Source organism: Staurois parvus, unplaced genomic scaffold, assembly GCF_062004578.1.
Source record: "Staurois parvus isolate SC_StPar_1 unplaced genomic scaffold, SC_StPar_1.0 ptg000086l, whole genome shotgun sequence".
Classification (NCBI taxonomy): domain Eukaryota; kingdom Metazoa; phylum Chordata; class Amphibia; order Anura; family Ranidae; genus Staurois; species Staurois parvus.
In genome coordinates, this window is record NW_028317882.1 from 132054 (window position 1) to 151278 (window position 19225).

Below are 19225 nucleotides of genomic sequence, written 5' to 3' on the forward strand. Positions count from 1 at the left end.
GTTGTTTATCTGCTGGAAAGTTACTCAAGTTGTTAAAATAATCTCATGATACTGTACAATTACTTCAATGCTAATATTTCTTTGATAGTTCTAATGTTACCGTAAACTCTTCTAATCTGTAAAACTGAGGCACTAATTAATGTTATCAGTAAAGCACTAGACTCCCTGAATTGCACTACATTGAAGTAACCTTTAAATCTATATTACTCCGGGGGTTTTAGTACAATTTGTTCTGAAAAAATATCACGTATTTTAATATTTCAATTGTAATTCTGAAGAAGACTCTCTAGTCAAAGGAATAAAAGAATATGTTTGATTTAGGTTGCTTTTATATGGTTATTAGAAAATGCCCAGAGAAAGATTTCTTAATGTAAAGTAAAAATAAAAGTTATTACAAAGGATTTTTTTTATCGTTATTTCTCTCTTGGTTTGACTCACAGTGGCCCAGAGAAGCCCTTCTCTCTGTATCACAAACCTTCTTCACCAACATTGACCTTGGCAGCGAGGAGATAAAGGACAGACTTTCTAAAATGTGCGTGGAGATCCACATGAGTGTCACTGAAATGGCTGAACGCTACTATGCAGAGCTGAGAAGAAGATACTACACCACTCCCACCTCTTATTTAGAGTTAATTAATCTTTATTTGTCAATGCTAGGTGACAAAAGAAAGCAGTTGGTTTCGGTAAGGTCTAAGTAACAAGATGTTTTATCAATGTGTTTTAAACTATAATTACATGTGATTAGAGCTAATCATACGATGAAGAATGAACCTACTGTTATGGCACATGCCTAGACCCTCCCTCCCTGATACCAAGATGAGTTCTGAAAGTATAAAAGACACCAACTAATGCAGCTCTGTATTGATTGGTTCAACATTCATTTCATTTTGTATTTTTTGGAAGACAAGTAGCTGAAGTACCCAAAGCTGGCCATAAATGGATAGAATCTCAAAAGAAAATTCTTAATTAAGGTCTTTTCTTGAGAAAATCAGAAATTTTGTGCCTTTTGTAATCTGATGGTGCCACCATTAATTTTCGAAATTCGACCAACCAAACCTTTAATTTCACCTCATGTTGCTTCAGAAAATAATTTTTGTGGCCAAGAATTTTCTTTTCTTTCCAGGTTACAGCTTTTTTTCGATTACATTTCTCACACAATTCTCCCATCATTGATTAAAAATGTATTAGTTTTTTCAAAACATTTCCAACGTGCCCAATCACTCAAATTCGATGGTCGCTTGAAAATTGGCTGTTGCTGTGGCCCACTAATAGTGCAAAATTTAAATGAAAATTCTTAGAAAAGATTTTTGAAAGAAAACTCTTTTAGAATTCGACCCATGTATGGCTGTCTTTAGTTTGCTTTTATTATTTCAGGTACTTATATAGCGATGTCAATTTACGCAGTGCTTTACATATATTGTACATTCACATCAGTCCCTAAGCCTCAGGGGGTGTACAATCTAAGGTCCCTAATTCACATTCATACATACACATACTAGGGTCAATTTAGACAGGAGCCAATTTACCTACCAGCATGTCTTTCGAATGTGGGAGGAAACTTTTAACATTTGATTTTGGAATGAATGGACTTTACTGAATGAAAACCACATTCACTGTTAGAAATTCATTTGTTTGAGAACTATTTTCCATTCTGCTCCTTGAAATCCATGTCAATTTTACTCCACTAATTTTCCTTTGAAATTCTACCCATCTATGGCCAGATTATATTTCATTTGACATCAGCGTCTTTTATTCTTTTAGACTAGCAAAGGAAAAAGCAGCAAATAGAGCCTAGTAGTTGTACTGCAGTGCTTTTGTGTTAACAAGGGGCTTGCTGATAGAAGGGAAGAAGAGAATGACAGAGACGAGCTCTTAATTTTGCTTCTTCTCTTCTTACTATCCAGTCACAAATTGAGGGAGGGACAAGACTTGTAAATGCTACCTAATTGTGGCAGAAAAACACAGGTCTCCTGCCATACCAAATGGGCCATGAGGTGTGGCAGAGTAGCACATTAGTTTGTGTCTTTTTTTAATTTTCTTACTTAACAAAATTGATACATCATTACATTTATTTTTTAAATGAAAGCAATTAAAGTACCTAAATTTGACTTAACCTTCTTAATCCCCTGTATATTGGCACTTAGACTAGGAAAGGGAGAAGCAGCACATGGAGCCAATCAGTTGTGCCGCAGTGTTGTGCTAATGAGGGCCTGCAGTTTTAAAGCAGGATTAAACTGAAAAAAGAAAATAATGTAATATTTTGCAGCTTACCAATCCTTAAGGCTACGTTCACACCAGCCACCAGCAAATGGCAGACAGGCGTTTGGGAAGCGTATTTACCGTTTCCGAAACGCCTGGGAAAATTCTGCACATTGCAGCACATGGTGCTGTTCAAACGGGAGCGTTAGCATCACGGTGCGTCACAGCAAAACGGATGCCTCTGGTCAAGTCAGGAGGAGTTGAAGCCTCCTATTCAAGTCTATGGTGCTGCTCTGCAAACGCCCGGCCGGTTGCGACGCGGTTGTGGGGCGTTTGCGGAGCGTTAACACCATTCAAACTTCATTATAGGCGTTTGTGGGGTGTTTTTAACGCTTGGCAAACGCCTAGCAACCAACGCTAAACCGCGCATGCAGCATTTGTGGAGCGGTAAAAACTATAGGGGCGTTTGGCAAGAGTTGGAAAAACAGTCAGGTGTGAATGAGCCCTAAATGTGGTGGCTGCATTAGTTCTGTGTTTTGGGTTTTTTCCCTTTTATTCTCACTTGATGATCCAGTCTGTAGCACACTTCCTTTCTAAGGGTGTCTCCACTCTGGATGGATGAGCAAAGCACACATCTTTGGACAGCAGTATTGTGACTCTATGGAGAGACTACCCTCTCCATAGATGTACTAGCAGATTTAGATCAGTTTTTCTTATTTTTCCAGTCAAGGTACCCTTTAAAATTATGCCCAAATCTCGAGGCACCCCATTCTAAAAGGAATATTTTGACATATCCCAGCAGCATTCACACATGTAGGACACTCAACATTTGAGGTGCCTTATTCTTGCAAAGCAATACACCTTTGCAGTGTTTTTCTTCTCCGTCAGGTCTCCCCCTCGCTCAGCAAACATGACCCTATTACTGATGAAGAAGGGCAGGGGAGGGAAAACAAGAATGCTGTGCAGGTGGTCAACGTCCTCTTTATCAACTAATGACGTCATGGTAGTTAGGATGCTGGTGGCTGGCCCGCACAGTGCCCAAGTTTGTATTGCTACACAATGACAACCTGTGTCTTTTTGTAACAAAATGGCATGCTTGATTCATCCCCCCGCTTGTACATAATGTTGGGGCAATTTTTAGGCATTTTGTCAAGGCACCCCTGAAGAACCCAGAACAGCACCATGGTTGAAAAAGGGGGTTTTAGACTAAAAAATTAAAGTTGAACTCAGCTAACACTTTTTTGGCAGTTATAACAACATTGTTTTTTTTTTTAAAAAAATCTTTTATATGAATGAATAATATAAGCACCCCTGTCAGTGGAAAATGGTTTGTCTCAACCCTCCAGCTCCCACTTTTGCTGGACAGCTTGGTCTGTTAAAGTAAGTAAAACAATATTACACTGGCTTGATCACTAGCTGGAAAAAAAGACTAAAGAAAATTAATGCAACCATCACGTCTAAGAATTGGTACCGTAATTTGCAATATAATGCATTTTTGTTTTATACCACTTTAAAGTATAGTATAAATTTCAAGGACCACTCTTAAGCTGGACTTAGGTGGATCGAAATTCAGACAAATTTCAGCCAGTGTGTGGCCATTCCCATATGGAAGAAAAATATCTTTGAAATATATTTTTAAAATATTCTTCCCAAATAATAATAAAAAAATTTATTTTTAAATATGTTCTTCAGATTTTTTTCACATATAAAAAATATTAACATATATTTTTACATATATTTAAAAATACAAATATACATTTTTGGAATGCATTTACAAAGACATCCAGTATATTTGAAATGTATTTTTAAAAATATTTTTCATATATTTTGTAATAAAAATTCATTTCAACATGCAGTATATATATAAATATGTATTTAAATATATTGAATATGGCCAAAATTGTAGCATATCAAATATATGGCAATATATTTGGGAATAATAGTTTTAAAATATATTTCAAATATATTTTTCTTCCATGTGGGTTGTTAGATCGACTTCTGTCAAATGTACACAGGCTGGAAAACGTTTGGTGATCAGCAGCTGCTGATTGGTGTATTCTGACAATGTCGAGTCCACCTGTAAGAACAGAATGTCCCAGTGAGGGGGATTCTTCCATCCATCTTGTTTATGGGGATAGAGGAATCTGTTTTTTTTTTTCATTTAGCCCACTGACTGAAGGTAAAAATGAATCATCTTTGGCCAGCTAAAAGCTTTGCTGCATAACCATATTTCCATCAAAGATTTTTTCTATGATTTAAAATATGTGGCTTTTTACAGGGGATTGCATGCAATTTTGATAGTAGGGTGATAAAACATTACTCAAGTAGCCAAGTTCCAACACTGGCTATTCATGTGGCACTTTTGTAACAATTTCATATCTTTACATCAGCTTTTAATTGAAAAATTCTCACTTGCAATTCAATGGTCCACCGCAATCTGTTACTCACAGTTTTCTAAATTCCTGGTTTTGAGCGGGACTTCTCCTTTAATCATAAACATAACAAATTGTGGGTTAGCGTAATCTTTTTGAATACAAAATCATAATACACATTTTAGGGTTTTTAATTATGCATTTCACTAATTTATCTGTCTGGCATCTTTTATTTATAGGTAGTATATAAAATGTTTTTTTTTTCCAGTTGACTAACTATTTATACCCAAGAGTAATTCTGGCCCATCTGTTTCTCCTCCCTGAGATTTGTATGTGTAATTGAAACACAGTATAAAATCTCAATAAGTAGGACAAGAATGCAGGCATTTGTGTGAATGAATACCATTTAATGTTGCTCTCGTTTTTGCTATATTTTATCTGCAAATATGAAGCAGAGTGCTTTCACTGATGCCTATGGATTATGTATTTTATACTTGACACTCAGGTGTTGTTGACCTAATCACAACCAGGCTTTAAAACTATTTTTTTTTTCTATATATTTTTTACTGCTTTATACCACGGAAACAGAAATTGGATAAATTGGATAAAGTGATATCAGCTGGGACACTTTGCTACATTTCATTGCTGTTTGTGTTGTTATATTAAATAAATTTAAAGTGTTACTAAACCCACAACAGTAAAATCAGTCAGTATATGCAGTAAACCATGCTTGTTATATCACTGTGGTTAATCTTCCATGTTGTTTAAAAAGGCTGTTTGATCCTGTCTTCTCTGATACTCCCCTTCGTTTGCTGTCCCCAATCCATCTACTGACAGTACAGAGCCCTAGGAAGCACTCTGCACATGCTCTGTTTGGTGTGTATTGCTAGAGAGTTGTTTTTTTTTGGGAGGGTGCATGTGATCAACACAAGGCCAATCAGCGCTGTCCAGACAGAGGGTCATGGATTATGCAGCCTCATAGGACAGTAAGAGGAGAATGAAAACTCCTCCTACAGGATTAACCAGTGCTCAGCTGGACATTGATACAAGTCACAAGACTGCTATATACTGCTGATAAGAAAAGCTATTTAGCAGTTTATATTTACTAAAATAATTGTATTTCCAGGTTCTGTGTACTTTGGGTGACCAGATATAGTGAATATAGTGGGTTTAGTAACACTTTAAAGAGAAATGTCCGGGGTTTAGTAACATTTTTTGTTGAAAAAAAAACAATCCACTCAGTGTGATCTATGTACATTGCAGTGGTTTTAACAAACTTTGTTGCAGATTTCTACCTGCTCTGAAAAAAATGCACAGTGAATCTTAATCGGTGTGACTTTTTTGTTATTAATCAGCTGATGCACTTGCAATGTTATAATAAGGAACGTGGCAGGGTCTTCATCCCTTTAGAAGTGATTAACCTTTTGGGAATATCTCACCAAAATTACTTTATTTGCAGAGGATCCCTAAAATTTGATTTGTATCTTAGTACAGATTTCTCTAAAAAGCATTGAGCCAAACACACAAGCAGAAAATGTGTCAGGAGCATGTAAACACTCCTGTCATTTGACAGCTGCTGGTCTTATTTGAGCATTCTGGTTTTGACTATGATGTATCCCTGTCTGTGTCCACCTGCAAGGTGATTGTTGTGGCCAGTCTCTGGATGGAGACCAAGCTTGATTTAAGCCAGTCAAGCCTGCAGTCTCATGCTTGTGATACTGCTTTTGTAACACGTGCTGCAAGCTCTTTGTCTATCCTGCTCTGCTGTTTGGATTCCCTCATTGACCACCTCGGATTGAATATCAACTACTTTCTGAACTTTGTCTGCCTTTGACTACAGATTTGGCCCTGACTATCCTGAACTTTGCCTGCCTTGTACCTGGACTGTGATTAAACCAAACCACCCTGCCAACTGCAAGTACCTGCTTGCTCTGCTCAGGTTGCACTTGCCCCAGTATGGTAGCCAGGCACTATAGCACTGTGTATAAATCCTGAAGGCAACAGACTACCAGTAGGCCTGCTTGCCTTATGGGAAAGGAGGCTGCTGTAGGTGAAGAACACAGAAGCCAGCTACAGTGCCTGACCACCTGCATTAGGGGTAAGAGTGACATTATCAAAAACTTTTAACAACATTTTCCTGTGAAGATGGACTGCTGGGGAGATTTGCAAACTGACGCACCTAGTCCAGGAACTGAACTGTCTCTATGTATAAACGCACCTCCAGCAGCAACGCAGGAATCAGAGCCCAAGGTTAAGCTGCCTTACCATTTTTTTGGTGACCCCCGTATGTTTTCTAACTTTAAAACCAGTTGTATGCTATAATTTAAGCTGAGACCACGCTCTTCTGGTTCTGAAGCACAGCGCACAGCGGGTTAATCTGATTATTACATGGTTCCAGGGGGACCCCCAGTCTTGGGCTAAAGCCTCTCCACAGATGACCCAGCCTGAGGGTCAGTTGAAACATTTTTCAAGGCACTGGGTTTATTCTATGATGAAATTAACCTTAAGTCATTACATCAGGGTAAATGCACCGCTGAGCAATACTGTTCTGAATTCCATTGCTGGTCATAGCCTGACTCAAGGTGGAATGACCCAGCTCTAAGAATCCAGTTCAGGTTAGGCTTATCAGACTCCATTAAGGACTCCTTAGTACACTACCCTGAACCAAAGTCATTGAATGAAGCCATGCAAGTAGCCATCCGTATAGACAGGCATTTACGGGAAAGGCATACAGAGAGGTTTGATTATTTACCCACTTTTTCATCAGTCCTTTCTGAGCCCTTGCAACCTCTCCAGGAGGAGGTGCCCATGCAAATTGGTGCTACAAATTTATCCTCTGGGGAAAAGGCTAGAAGAAGATCGCAGGGACTCTGCTTATACTGTGGCAACCACGGCCAGCTGCCCTAATAAGCCAGTAATTGCCAAGAGTCTAGTGTGGGTGGGGTCTACTTCTTTAGATTATACAGTGCCAAGTCCCCCCCCCCCCCGAGATAAACCTTTTGTTCCTGCACAACTTCACACCTGCAGCTAAAGGGGGTGGCAAAAACACGTCTTAACTTTTACCAACCCCCAAACTGCAAATGTAAATGAACCCTTACTGTTCTGAGCCTCCTATAAGGCTGCTTTCACATTGATGTGCTACGGATTACCTGCACCACAGATGCAGCACAGTGCATCTACAACTTTCCTGGGTTAGCTGCGATTTTCTATAGACTTCTATTATATCCTGCAGGTGTGGTCCACTTCATTCAGGAGTTTTGGTGTGCTTCCAGAAAGTGCACCACACCTGCAGGGCATAATAGAAGTCTATGGCTATGGCAGCAAACCCGCAAGAAAAGCTGCAGGGAAAATTAACTTCACCCCGCGGTGTGGGTAAACCACAGTGCATCAGTGTGAAAGCAGCCCTATGTTATTATGCCCAGTGTATCTCTTCACACTTACCTGAAGATCTCTTCTTTCCTGCTGCTGGCACCACTCTGGAGACCACTAGCTGGGATAAGAGGTGGAGTGCAGTTGATATCACTCCGCGTGGGACAGGAGCCAGCACTACAGAGGAGACAGCGGCTTATGCAGCTCTTGCTCTCTACTACAGCTCCAACTTTAGAAGAAGTCTCTGCATTGCACTCTGTTTGATGCTCTGGGATGATGGGTCAGCAAGCCCAGACCACGATCTACCAGTCACCTGGCTGTTATCTACTGGTAGATCGTAACATATGGGTTGCTGACATCCGGCCTAGACAAACATTTAAATGTTGCTAAACCATAGTTAAGCTTTAGTAATCATGTGGTCTTACTAAATCTTCTGTTATTGCTTCCTTTAATGAAAATAATTAATATAATACTCTTTTCCCCTTCCCATTCTCAAATATACATTTACATTTATCTAGAAAGTGCTATGTTCTAAAATGGAAGCATATCATATTTATTAGCTTTCAATGTAGTTCAGCTCTGGTTGTTTAACATTGAGTGTTGTTTTTATATTGGAAGTGTTTTGGTGTATATTTATACTGTTTTTTTTAATACATCTTCTGTAGGCACGTGACCGTGTAAAAAATGGATTGAGTAAGCTATGGGAGACAAACATCCTTGTTGACAAAATGAAGGTAGATCTGTCAGCCTTAGAACCCGTGCTTAAACAGAAATCTATTGATGTCGAAGCTCTAATGGAAAAACTGTCAGTAGACCAAGAAAATGCAGATCAGGTAAGGACTGCTTGTAGTCAACGTTGAGTCCAAACTTTCTACCAATGCTGTATAAAAATGTACCAATAATGTAATAATAATGATAATAGCCTCAATAATAGTAATAATAAAATATTGTACTAGTACTGTATGTAAATTGGATTTTTGGAATTCTTAGTTCTATGAACACATCATACACCTTTCAATTCATAACATCAAAATTGTAATAGCAATGCAAACTATAATTATATTTGACAATCCAATATAAACTTACTTGAAAATTCTTCTTTCATGTTGTGAATGCTACCTGTCTGCTGGCCATGTTTTTCCACAATTTTTTGGATTTCCTGCATGCTTTGCAGCCTCTATTTTCCTAATTCCTTTGGTTCACTTTCAATTTCAAAAGACTACATATTCCATGATACCTTGCTGCCTGAAAACATATATGATGTGGCATGTTTCCTGTACTGACTGTGCCTCCTGTAGTTTAGACAGACTCTATGAAACGTGTGACACACATTGCATATTCATAAGGCATAGGAGTATATATCACAGAATATAACACAGAAAAGAGGTAAATATGTGGGATTCTTACAAGTAGGTTCTTAGCCTTCAAGATCATGTAGATTAATAGGAGCAGGCTAGAAATAATTAAAATTAAATGTGGAAATGATTTTATGTTTTTAAATTTTGACCATAGATAAAATCTAGCAGTTCTATTTCTAATCCTATGCTCTGCAAAATGAGCCCCTGCCATCATTTGCGGATCTCAGGTCAGTGAGCATTGAAAGCTTATTATTATCGTAAGGATAATGATGTAATGATGATGTGGCGCACCATAATGCTATGTGCTAGAGTTCTAGTCATAATAAAGACAACATCACTGCTTCCCTCAGCTAAGGTTAGGGAACCCTCACTACGGAAGTGAACTTGTAAAGAGATATTCATTGACTGTTTGATCAACATGAATTATCCTGATCTGGGTTAAATCCTGATTCTAAACTGATCTGATCTTCTTGTCACTATTGGCAAACATGTAGGATCCCTCCAAATGCTTATTTATTTGGTGATTTAGAAACTACTGATTTGAGCAACTGAGGGATGGAACAATATGATTTTTGCAGGGATGGTTTACTAAAACATGATAATTCAATTGAGGTACAGATACTTCCTCAGCTGAGGAAGCCACTTGGATGACTGGCAAAATGTCGTCAACATTATAGAACTAGTCCAGTTGAATGTGATGAACCGCTAACAGCTGTAAAGTGAAACAACTGGAACAAATGAAAAACTTTACAGATATATTCCATGCTAAAGCATATTTTTCAAATCACTGTAATACCTATGTTTTCAGGTGCGACGAATAGTAAAAGAAGATGAGGCAATTGCAAAAGTTAAAGCAGAGGAAACCCAGGCGATTGCTGATGATGCCCAGAGAGATCTTGATGAAGCTATGCCTGCCCTAGAAGCAGCCAATAAAGCTCTTGACTCTTTGGATAAGGCAGACATATCTGAAATCAGAGTGTTCACTAACCCACCAGATTTGGTCATGACAGTCATGGAAGCCATATGCATTCTGCTTAATGCAAAGTAAGCATTGCACTGACATTCATTGCATAGATATAATCTAATACAAATACTGCTGACAATATAGCAACTTTTATTGTGAATATAAAACATTTGTTATTTTTTTTTTTATATATATACTTAAAATATGATTGTTGTAAAATATTGAGATAAAAGTGTATGACTTTACATTTTGGAGGAGTTATTAACCACCAAAGCATCCCACACAGTTGGCGTCCATTGTAACTGTACACATCTTCACTGGCCACCATTGTAAAGGGCACTTTATTCATTGGCCACTAATGTAAGAAGACACTTCTTCACTTACTGCAAAGTAAGAGGATTCACTGAAAATAGGAGCTGTGCCTAGACCACTGCGTATTGTATGATGTTACAGCTCAGGAACTAATATCTTTGCTTCTGCTATCAGTCTGCTACTTTTAATTGTCCAAAGATGCCATTTTGGTACATTTAGTTCAGCAAGTAGCACTGCCTTGGGAACAACTTCTTAGTGGTCTGCAATAGTAATTTGGTTCTATAGTTTTATGAGTGTTAGGAATATACATTACCAATACACATTTTTAGCTTTGTCTATTGTTATAATAATATCCAGAAAATAAATGGATACTATTCTAGCTTCATTTTAAAATTGCCCTTTATTTGTTAATTGTGACTGGCCTTCTGATCATTTAAAAAGATTGTATGTAAGCTTCTGTTGTGACAGTTGTTCTATTACAAAGTACCGGTAGTAGCAGATCCCTTCTTGCCTAAACAATTAGGTGGTGCATGGCACCAGGACTGGGCTTTGATACCATAAAGCATAAATTACAGATTTTCAGGACGCCTATAACCAATTAAAAGTCCATCTTTACAAAAACATTAACATCAGATACATATAATCATTTTACAATTACAAGAGGGTCTTAGTCATAGTGCTTTGGCCAAGAGCATTTTTGAGCTTAAAATATGCGTAAAACCACTTTACTCCCTTTTGACATTTATGTATCAAATATAGACATTTAACACATCGTGGGTGGGCTTTTTTTTATATACAATCGATGCAAACAAATTTGGGAGCCTCTAAATTTTCCCAGCACAGTGTTTTCCTAAAAGTGTAGTAAAAAAAAACGCAAAAATCAGCACAAAGGACATAATGTAGAGTCAGTAAGATGTGTCCTTTCTGCTGATGCCTCTTTTGTTTGGTGAAATCCTTTTCCATTGAGGCCCCCCCCTGCCATAATCTTCTGGTGTGATAGGATTTAATAGAACTGTGGGAGCTGTTAGAATTAATCTTTAGTTTACCTATTGAAACTTGATCGTTTTGCTAAACTTTGCAAAACATTTTTACAAATTTCATTGCTTTACCAAATAATCCTAGAAGTGACAGCTATCCTTTTCTCAAAATGAGCCCTTGTGAAAACTGAGGCTTACAACTAATTACACTTTTTTTTTCAGACCTGATTGGATTACAGCTAAACAGCTGCTGGGAGATTCCAATTTTCTCAAACGGCTTATGGATTATGACAAAGAAAATATAAAGCCCCAAATTCTGCTAAAACTACAAAAATACATTATTAATCCAAATTTCATACCTGAAAAGGTAGAAAGGGTGTCCAAAGCGTGCCGTTCCATGTGTATGTGGGTGAGAGCCATGGATCTTTATTCCAGAGTGCTCAAAGAAGTGGAGCCGAAAAAACAAAAACTTGCTACTGCTCAGGTAACATCGTTTATTAAAATTTGCATATACATTTCCATCATAATCACGGAACAGTAGAGCCCATGAATTCTCCTGCTGTTCGATAATGCTGGATAATCTCATCTGTAAACCAAATGCAAATAACTACTATACATATATGGGTAGGTTATCCTATTTGATAATTAATACAACCTGGTTTGTATGTCAGAAAATCCTGCATGGCAGTTCCTTGTAACAGCAAGAGCTTTTACAGGTGAAACTCGAAAAATTTGAATATTGTGCAAAAGTTCATTTATTTCAGTAATGCAACTTAAAAGGTGAAACTAATATATGAGATAGACTCATTACATGCAAAGCAAGATAGTTCAAGCCGTAATTTGTCATAATTATGATGATTATGGCTTACAGCTCATGAAAACCCCAAATCCACTTTTAATATTCTAATTTTTTGAGTTTCACCTGTATATTCTCCCCCTGGAAGACTCTTGTACCTTTGCTATATTCAGGCGCTTAAAGTGTTTCTAAAGCCCAAGCATTTTTTACCTTAATGCTCTGAGCAGGACTGTCAGTCACCTCTGTCTGCTCAGACCCCCAGCACTCACTGAAGCACTGGGCTGAGGAGGGGGAGGGAGCGGCTGGCTCAGGCTTTCAACGCTTTGCTTAGAGGCCGAGTCAGGTGTCGCTCCAGTCTGGGGTGGATCCTGACTTTGAAGTCGGGATCTTTCCCCAGCTTGGACCAGCTGAGTGACATCAGCCGACAGCAGACAGTCCGCTGTCAGCTGAAACCGGGTCACAGGAGTGCAGAATGAACTGCACTCCTGTGATCCACAGCCAAAAGAGCTTTGGCTGCATTTCTCCTTTAAGCTCTGGGGCAAATTCCCACAATTCTGAAGGCAATAAAAAAAAGTAGATAACTTGATCTTATGGGTAACACCCCCAACTTTTCTTTCCATTTTTTGGGCTATAAATCAACCCTCATATTCCTCCTTAGTGACCACAACCTAGCTAATCTCAGTTGTTCATATGGTTTCACTGCAGTAAAGACCACCTAAAATGATATTTCTATCCGTGCGTCCTTACAACATTAAATAATTACTATTGTCAGCATCTCAGACTTCTTAATGGTCTTTTGACAGTTGTATATTCAAAGTTCTGGGAGTTATCCCTATATACGCTGCATTACGTTATATTGGCATTGTGTATCTCTGCTTTCAGGCTGAACTTGATGCTACAATGGCCACACTTCAAGAGAAGCAAAGAAAACTAAAAGAAGTGGAAGAACAAATTAAAGAGCTGCAGGATCAATATGATAAAAGCCTTGGGGAGAAAGAAAGCCTTGGTAAGCTTTGGAGATTTCCTTTTCTATTCGTACCATAGAAGAATTTTTAGAGCTGCTTACTATAAAATCATACCTGATCAGAAGACAAAACAGCATCTTTTATAACTAATAACTAGATATGTCCTTGCTGAATATAAATTTGATATTGTGTTAAGTGGTACTAGCAGAACTTTCTTATCTGATTGCCAGAACTCCTAATTTACATCTTTGCTTGAGATTTCCCATCTATTATAGCCCTATGTGAGTGTATGTTTGTGTGTACAATAAATTTATATATATAGATATTTCTATAAACTTTAAAGTGGTTCTAAAGCCTTAAAGGATAAGTTCACCTTTTGGACAAAAATAATAAATGCACATTTTTTTTGCAGGTAAAAAAAATGTGCATTTATTATTTTTGTCCAAAGGAGCCTGGAAAGCATTGCACCAGCGATCAGTAGATCGCTGATGCCATGCAGATCTCCTGTCAGAATATCTGATTGCCGTACGGGATGTACAGGCAAGCAGATATTCTGACAGGGAGCTTCAATGAACTTCCACAGTGCCGTGGTAGTTCATTGAAAACTAAAAATGAGTGGAACATGTAACATGTTCCCAAAGGTGAACTTATCCTTTAAGGTTTCCATTCTCTGTGCAAGTGGCTTGCTAATCGGAAGGCAAGAGGAGCCAGGAGCACCAGTGGGGGACCCCAGAAGAGGAGGATTGGGCTGCTCTGTGCACCATTGCACAGAGCAGGTAAGTATAACATATTTGTTATGTTTTTCAAAATGAAGGCGGTAGTTAAGTTTGCCTAATAGTTTTATTTTTTGGGGGCCCCAGGTGGGTTATGCCATAATATTCTCGTATGCACAGCATATTATGGCAGACATACCTGCCAAAGAAACCGTCCAGCGCTGCGGTGTAATCAATCCTGCAGGCTTCCATCTTCGCTGATCCTCCATTCAGGATTCCATCCTTTCGGCTGCTTGAATGGCCAGGCTGTGATTACGTCATTCCCGTGCATGCGCACAGATTAGAGGCTATATATATATATATATATATATATACACTGAGCTGCACATGCGTAGCTCAGTGTACCTGATGGCTGAAAGGTAGGAGGAAGCTTTTATGACACAAGAGACCAACAGGGTCTCTTCTATCATAAATGTCCTGTCTGTCAGCAATTTTTCAAAAACTCTGTTTACTACTGCTTTAAAGGTTTAGAATCACTTTAAAAAAAAAAATAGGTTTTCTTCAGGAACAGTGCAAACAGAACACAAAGCAGTTTCTTTTTACTGCATAGCACAAGTTTTAATCTGTCCCCGCTGGCCATATGCATATATGCTGAAAGTGAGCTTTAAAGTGTTGAGCCGCCACACATGTGCATCCACGGAGAATGGCTTTCTGTGTTGAGTGCATTCACTATGCTCTCCATACACAGTGACTAAGCTGTCATGGACAGCTCCCAGTGGTCACATGGTGGGAAAGCCCACCTCCATGAGCTGGAATAATTCTGGTATTTCTGTCATGCCAGTTACATCTGTTGTGCATTGCTCTGCCGTTTCTTCATGCATTGGCTCCAACTAAACCATTGCTCCCCAGGATTAACTTCACTGAGATGTCAGCATTTAGTCTGCTTCAAGAAGAAAGTATGTTGCACCCCAAATTGTTTCACAGGCTGGACCAAACCAGTTCTGCAGTAAAAGAAGCAGATGGCACAGCTGCACAAATCTTCAGTACAACATCACCGGCCCATTGAATGCTCAAAAAGTGCTTCTGTATCACAGAAAATGCAACATTGTTGGGCCATACATGAGCCCCTTCATTGGGAAGAAAGGTCACTTGCCTAAAGAAAGGGCTGATGTACGGCTCTGAAACATTTTATTTTTTGTGACTTAGAGAGGCTGTTTTTGAGCATTTAATGTGTTGGTGATGTTCTACTACTGAGCATTTAGTTTACTGTGCTGCCATCACAAAAAGAAATTATGACAACAGCTGAAAGAACAGACCATCAGACATATATTCCAAAAATCTAAAACCGCCTAGCAGGTTAAATGTATGCCTTAGGGGGAATGCTGCTTTTACCACACCTAAACTGACAACCTCCAATTTAATTAATGCCTTTGCCTCTAGCTGACCTTAACTTATTTAGAATTTATAGGATTCACTGAGCCATGACAAGACAGAGAATTTCTGAGCTGCTAACATACATTCAAATAAAATTGAACTGCCCTTAATGGGAAGGGAGGGATGTCTTGTCCTATTTACCTTAACTTAGGGCAACTTTTTTTTTCACTCTCAACTTTTATTTCATCCAGACATCACTTTGATGTTGTCCAGAATTAACATGGTTTCCATTATGAAAGGCGTCAGCTAAGGACCCTACCCCTGTAATGCATATAAAAATGGAATGATGCCATTCAGTGGATTCTTCTGTGAGCAGCACATGTTCAGTGAAACATGTAGGAGTTTTGTGGAATACTGAGGATTATGTAGTGGTAAAATTATAGCTGAAGGAATAGTATTTGTGCACACATAATGCTGATGAATATTTGGGGAGCATGCCCCATATGCTTCCCTCCACTATAAACAGACCCTCTATTAAACCTTCCTGTAGCATAAATGGACAGGGTAAAATGTATTTATTTATATGCTTATTTCACATTAAAAGTGGATTTTTAGTGACAACTTTCTCTCCCATAAATATATGCACCAAACTTTGGCTATTGTCATGGATTGCTGCCACAGATATTGTGGATATTTTATTTATGATATTGCCCAGTGTTCTAGTAAATTGTCATTGAACAAGATTCTTATGCAAGACAGCTTGAACAACTAAATTCTATTAGATATCAATCTGATGAGCCTGCTTTACTAAAGAATTTTCTTCTCACATGACTAGATAAATGAAGTGAATCTTCACATCTTTATTATGTGAACATTCTCAAATCTTTTTTCAAATCAGCCTCAATATCCTATGCTTTATGAAATTAGAAATAGCTATTGATTATCACTAATGATGATGAGGATTTACGTTGGCTCATTTAAGAGAGCCCTATAACACTGGCCATATCGCACCGGCTAGTAGTAAACTTGAACTTTTTTATATGAAAATGGGAATTGTATTTGACTGTCCCCAGCAGTGCTACTGATAAGGCAGTACAACCAGCTCTCCTGTACTGGGCCCAGGTGCCATCAGTTCAAAAGGGGGGCCCAGGCACCTCCCGAGCAGGAAGGTTGGCTATTGCTGACTCTTGTGCCCTTCCCTGCAGTGCTGTCAGCTTCTCCTCCTGTTTCTCCCTCTGGCTGAGCTGCAGGTATCTGTACCCCCATCCCCCTGCTGCCCCAGGTCACCTATTTGCCCCCCCTCTCCTGCAGCGCTTTTGGCTTCCCTCCTCTCCTGTCCCCTGGCAGCTGCTGTGGTCACACAGGGTGGGGGAATATTTTCAGGATGAAGAGCAGGGGAAGGGACCAATACATATGTCCTTCCCCTTCCTTAGCTGAATGAAAACAGTGATCGTCACTGATCGCACCTGTATCCATTCATCACTGAAGCATAGTTAACTGTTACAAGAAGCCTCAGATCACCTCCCATTCATTCACTATCCAGTGCAGCTGAAGCTGCAGAGAACAGGACTGGGGAATCAATCTCCTCAGTCCCTTTCTCTGTCTCAAATGTGACATATCAGGGGTCTGTTTAGACCTCTGATATTTCACCAAAGGCCAACCAACAATGCAGTTACAAAATTTGTTTTACCTAAGGGTAAAACAAACCTTAAAGCGAAGTGAAATTTTACAACTTTGACATGTGTTAGTAAAACCGTACATATCATCACAACTACTTTGTGCATCAAGGTGAATTATACCTTGTTTTTTTCAAGAAAAATTGGGCTTTCATTTGGTGGTAAATAGTAATGGATATCTCCAGATTTTTTTTATTATCAAAGGAAAACTGGCCCAAAATAGTAAAAAAAAACAATTTTTTTTTTCATTTAGCTGTGTGTTTCTTGTTACTACCATAACGTATCACCAAGGAACAACCGAAAATAAATTTTCCAGCTCTTAACAATTGCAACGATACCATATATGTATGTTATTTGTTGTTTGTACCTGTACTACAGCCCAGAAACAATAGTGCACATTTTGTTTTGTGTTTATTTTTACCTAAAACACACTGACACTAACTGACACTGATACCAATTTAAAAAAAAAACAAAAAAAAACTTTGACCTTTGACCTTTTACCCTGACCCCAACCCAAAACTAGCCATGACAATGAACTAGATCAAACCTTTATCTAGGTATTTTCTCTTTATTTTTTCTTTTATTTGTTAAATATTTTTTTTTTTTGCAAACAGTTTTTTTTCTCTCTGCAGGGGGATAGAGAGGGAGGGAGGGCGGACTTCACAGTGACTTATCACTGTGATAGCCAATCAGAGGCTATCACAGCAATCATGTGACCCGGAATTGGGAGTCCCGAGTCCCAATCGTTAGAATGGGACCTGGGGCTCTCAGTGACACCCCGTTCTTTGTGCTGGGAGTGCCCTGTGCGGCACACTCCCCGCACAAAGACAGGTACACAAATATGCGGACTCACGGAAAAAAACCCAGTTCTGTGGGGCCGCATATTTGTGTGACGTTGGCGGGAAGGGGTTAACTAATAAACTGTAAAATGTTAGTGTTGTTGAAAGGAGCTACCTAAATATTGTAGCTGCCTAATTTTGTGGTTATCCATGATACTAAGCCTTGTATGACTCACCTGTGATAGATAGTCATAAAAATTTAGTGAATAAATAAAATAAAATAAAACAATGTGCACTATCACACTTGTGAATAAGGTAATAGAATAGAGCCGCTGCAATAACACTTAAAAGGTGATACCACACTTAAAACATAAAACATGTATAAACAGTGTTGCGTTAACTCATATATACATAATAGTCCATAAAAAGTTCAAATGTGATAATTCAATCAAAATATGAAATATAAAATATATAAAGTGCTTGAATGGTGAAAAATCAATATGATCAATACGACAAATAAACCCTTTTCAAAAAACTCAGTGCTCCACCTTGACTTAGTGTTCCTCCACCTAAAAATATATGGATGGCGTAACACGTGGGGTGGAGCCTAGTGATGTCATTGCCAGGAGTTTTAAATTCAAAATTGATCAGTTACTGCTTCTATCATGTGAGTGACACTCTGGAACATTTTTATATGAAAATAAATAGTATTACACTATAGGAGATGCCCTCTGTTCTTTCTGTATGTGGAGTTAAGCTGAGAAGAGTCCTATATATAAAAAAGAACAAAAGGTATACCGCTCAGGCAAACAATCCAGATCAATCCACAAGATGTGCAGGCTCTGGCTCGCCACCACACATGGTGCAACAGAAAGAAGGGTCAGCCGCACACTGGACGATTGATGAATATAGTGTATATTTATTGATCCATAGGGCACACAAAACACCAGGACATGAATACAGGACCTGTTAACGCGTTTCGCATGATCTCGTGCTTAATCAAAACGAATGGTTATGATTAAGCACGAGATCGTGTGAAACGTGTTAACAGGTCCTATATTCATGTCCTGGTGTTCTGTGTGTCCTATGGATCAATAAATATACACTATATTCATCAATCCTCCGATGTGCGGCTGACCCTTCTTCCTGTTTCAGAGTCCCATTTATACTGTCATTGGAGGGGTGCCTGTCATCAGCTCTCTGCTGACATCTAGAGCATCTTTGATGGAATTACCATGCTTGGTTGACCTGTATTAATTTATAGGTCCATGGTATGAAGTGGACAGCCTTCCATATATTTTTAGGTGGCGGAACACTAAGGCAAGGTGGAGCACTGTGTTTTTTTGAAAAGGCTTCATTTGCCTGGAGCAC

The 19225-nt window shown here is 38.7% G+C and overlaps 1 protein-coding gene across 1 annotated transcript in view; it reads left to right on the forward strand.

Annotated features, from left to right (window-relative positions):
• DNAH6 (dynein axonemal heavy chain 6) overlaps positions 1 to 19225 on the forward strand; it is a gene marked incomplete at its 5' end in the record, with an annotated part of 237814 nt that overhangs the window by 110504 nt on the left and 108085 nt on the right. The window contains 5 exons of the mRNA XM_089670117.1: positions 441 to 683; positions 8606 to 8773; positions 10107 to 10342; positions 11774 to 12035; positions 13230 to 13353. Of these exons, the coding sequence (XP_089526243.1) occupies positions 441 to 683; positions 8606 to 8773; positions 10107 to 10342; positions 11774 to 12035; positions 13230 to 13353 (1033 nt within the window). The remainder of the gene's footprint in view (positions 1 to 440; positions 684 to 8605; positions 8774 to 10106; positions 10343 to 11773; positions 12036 to 13229; positions 13354 to 19225) is intronic.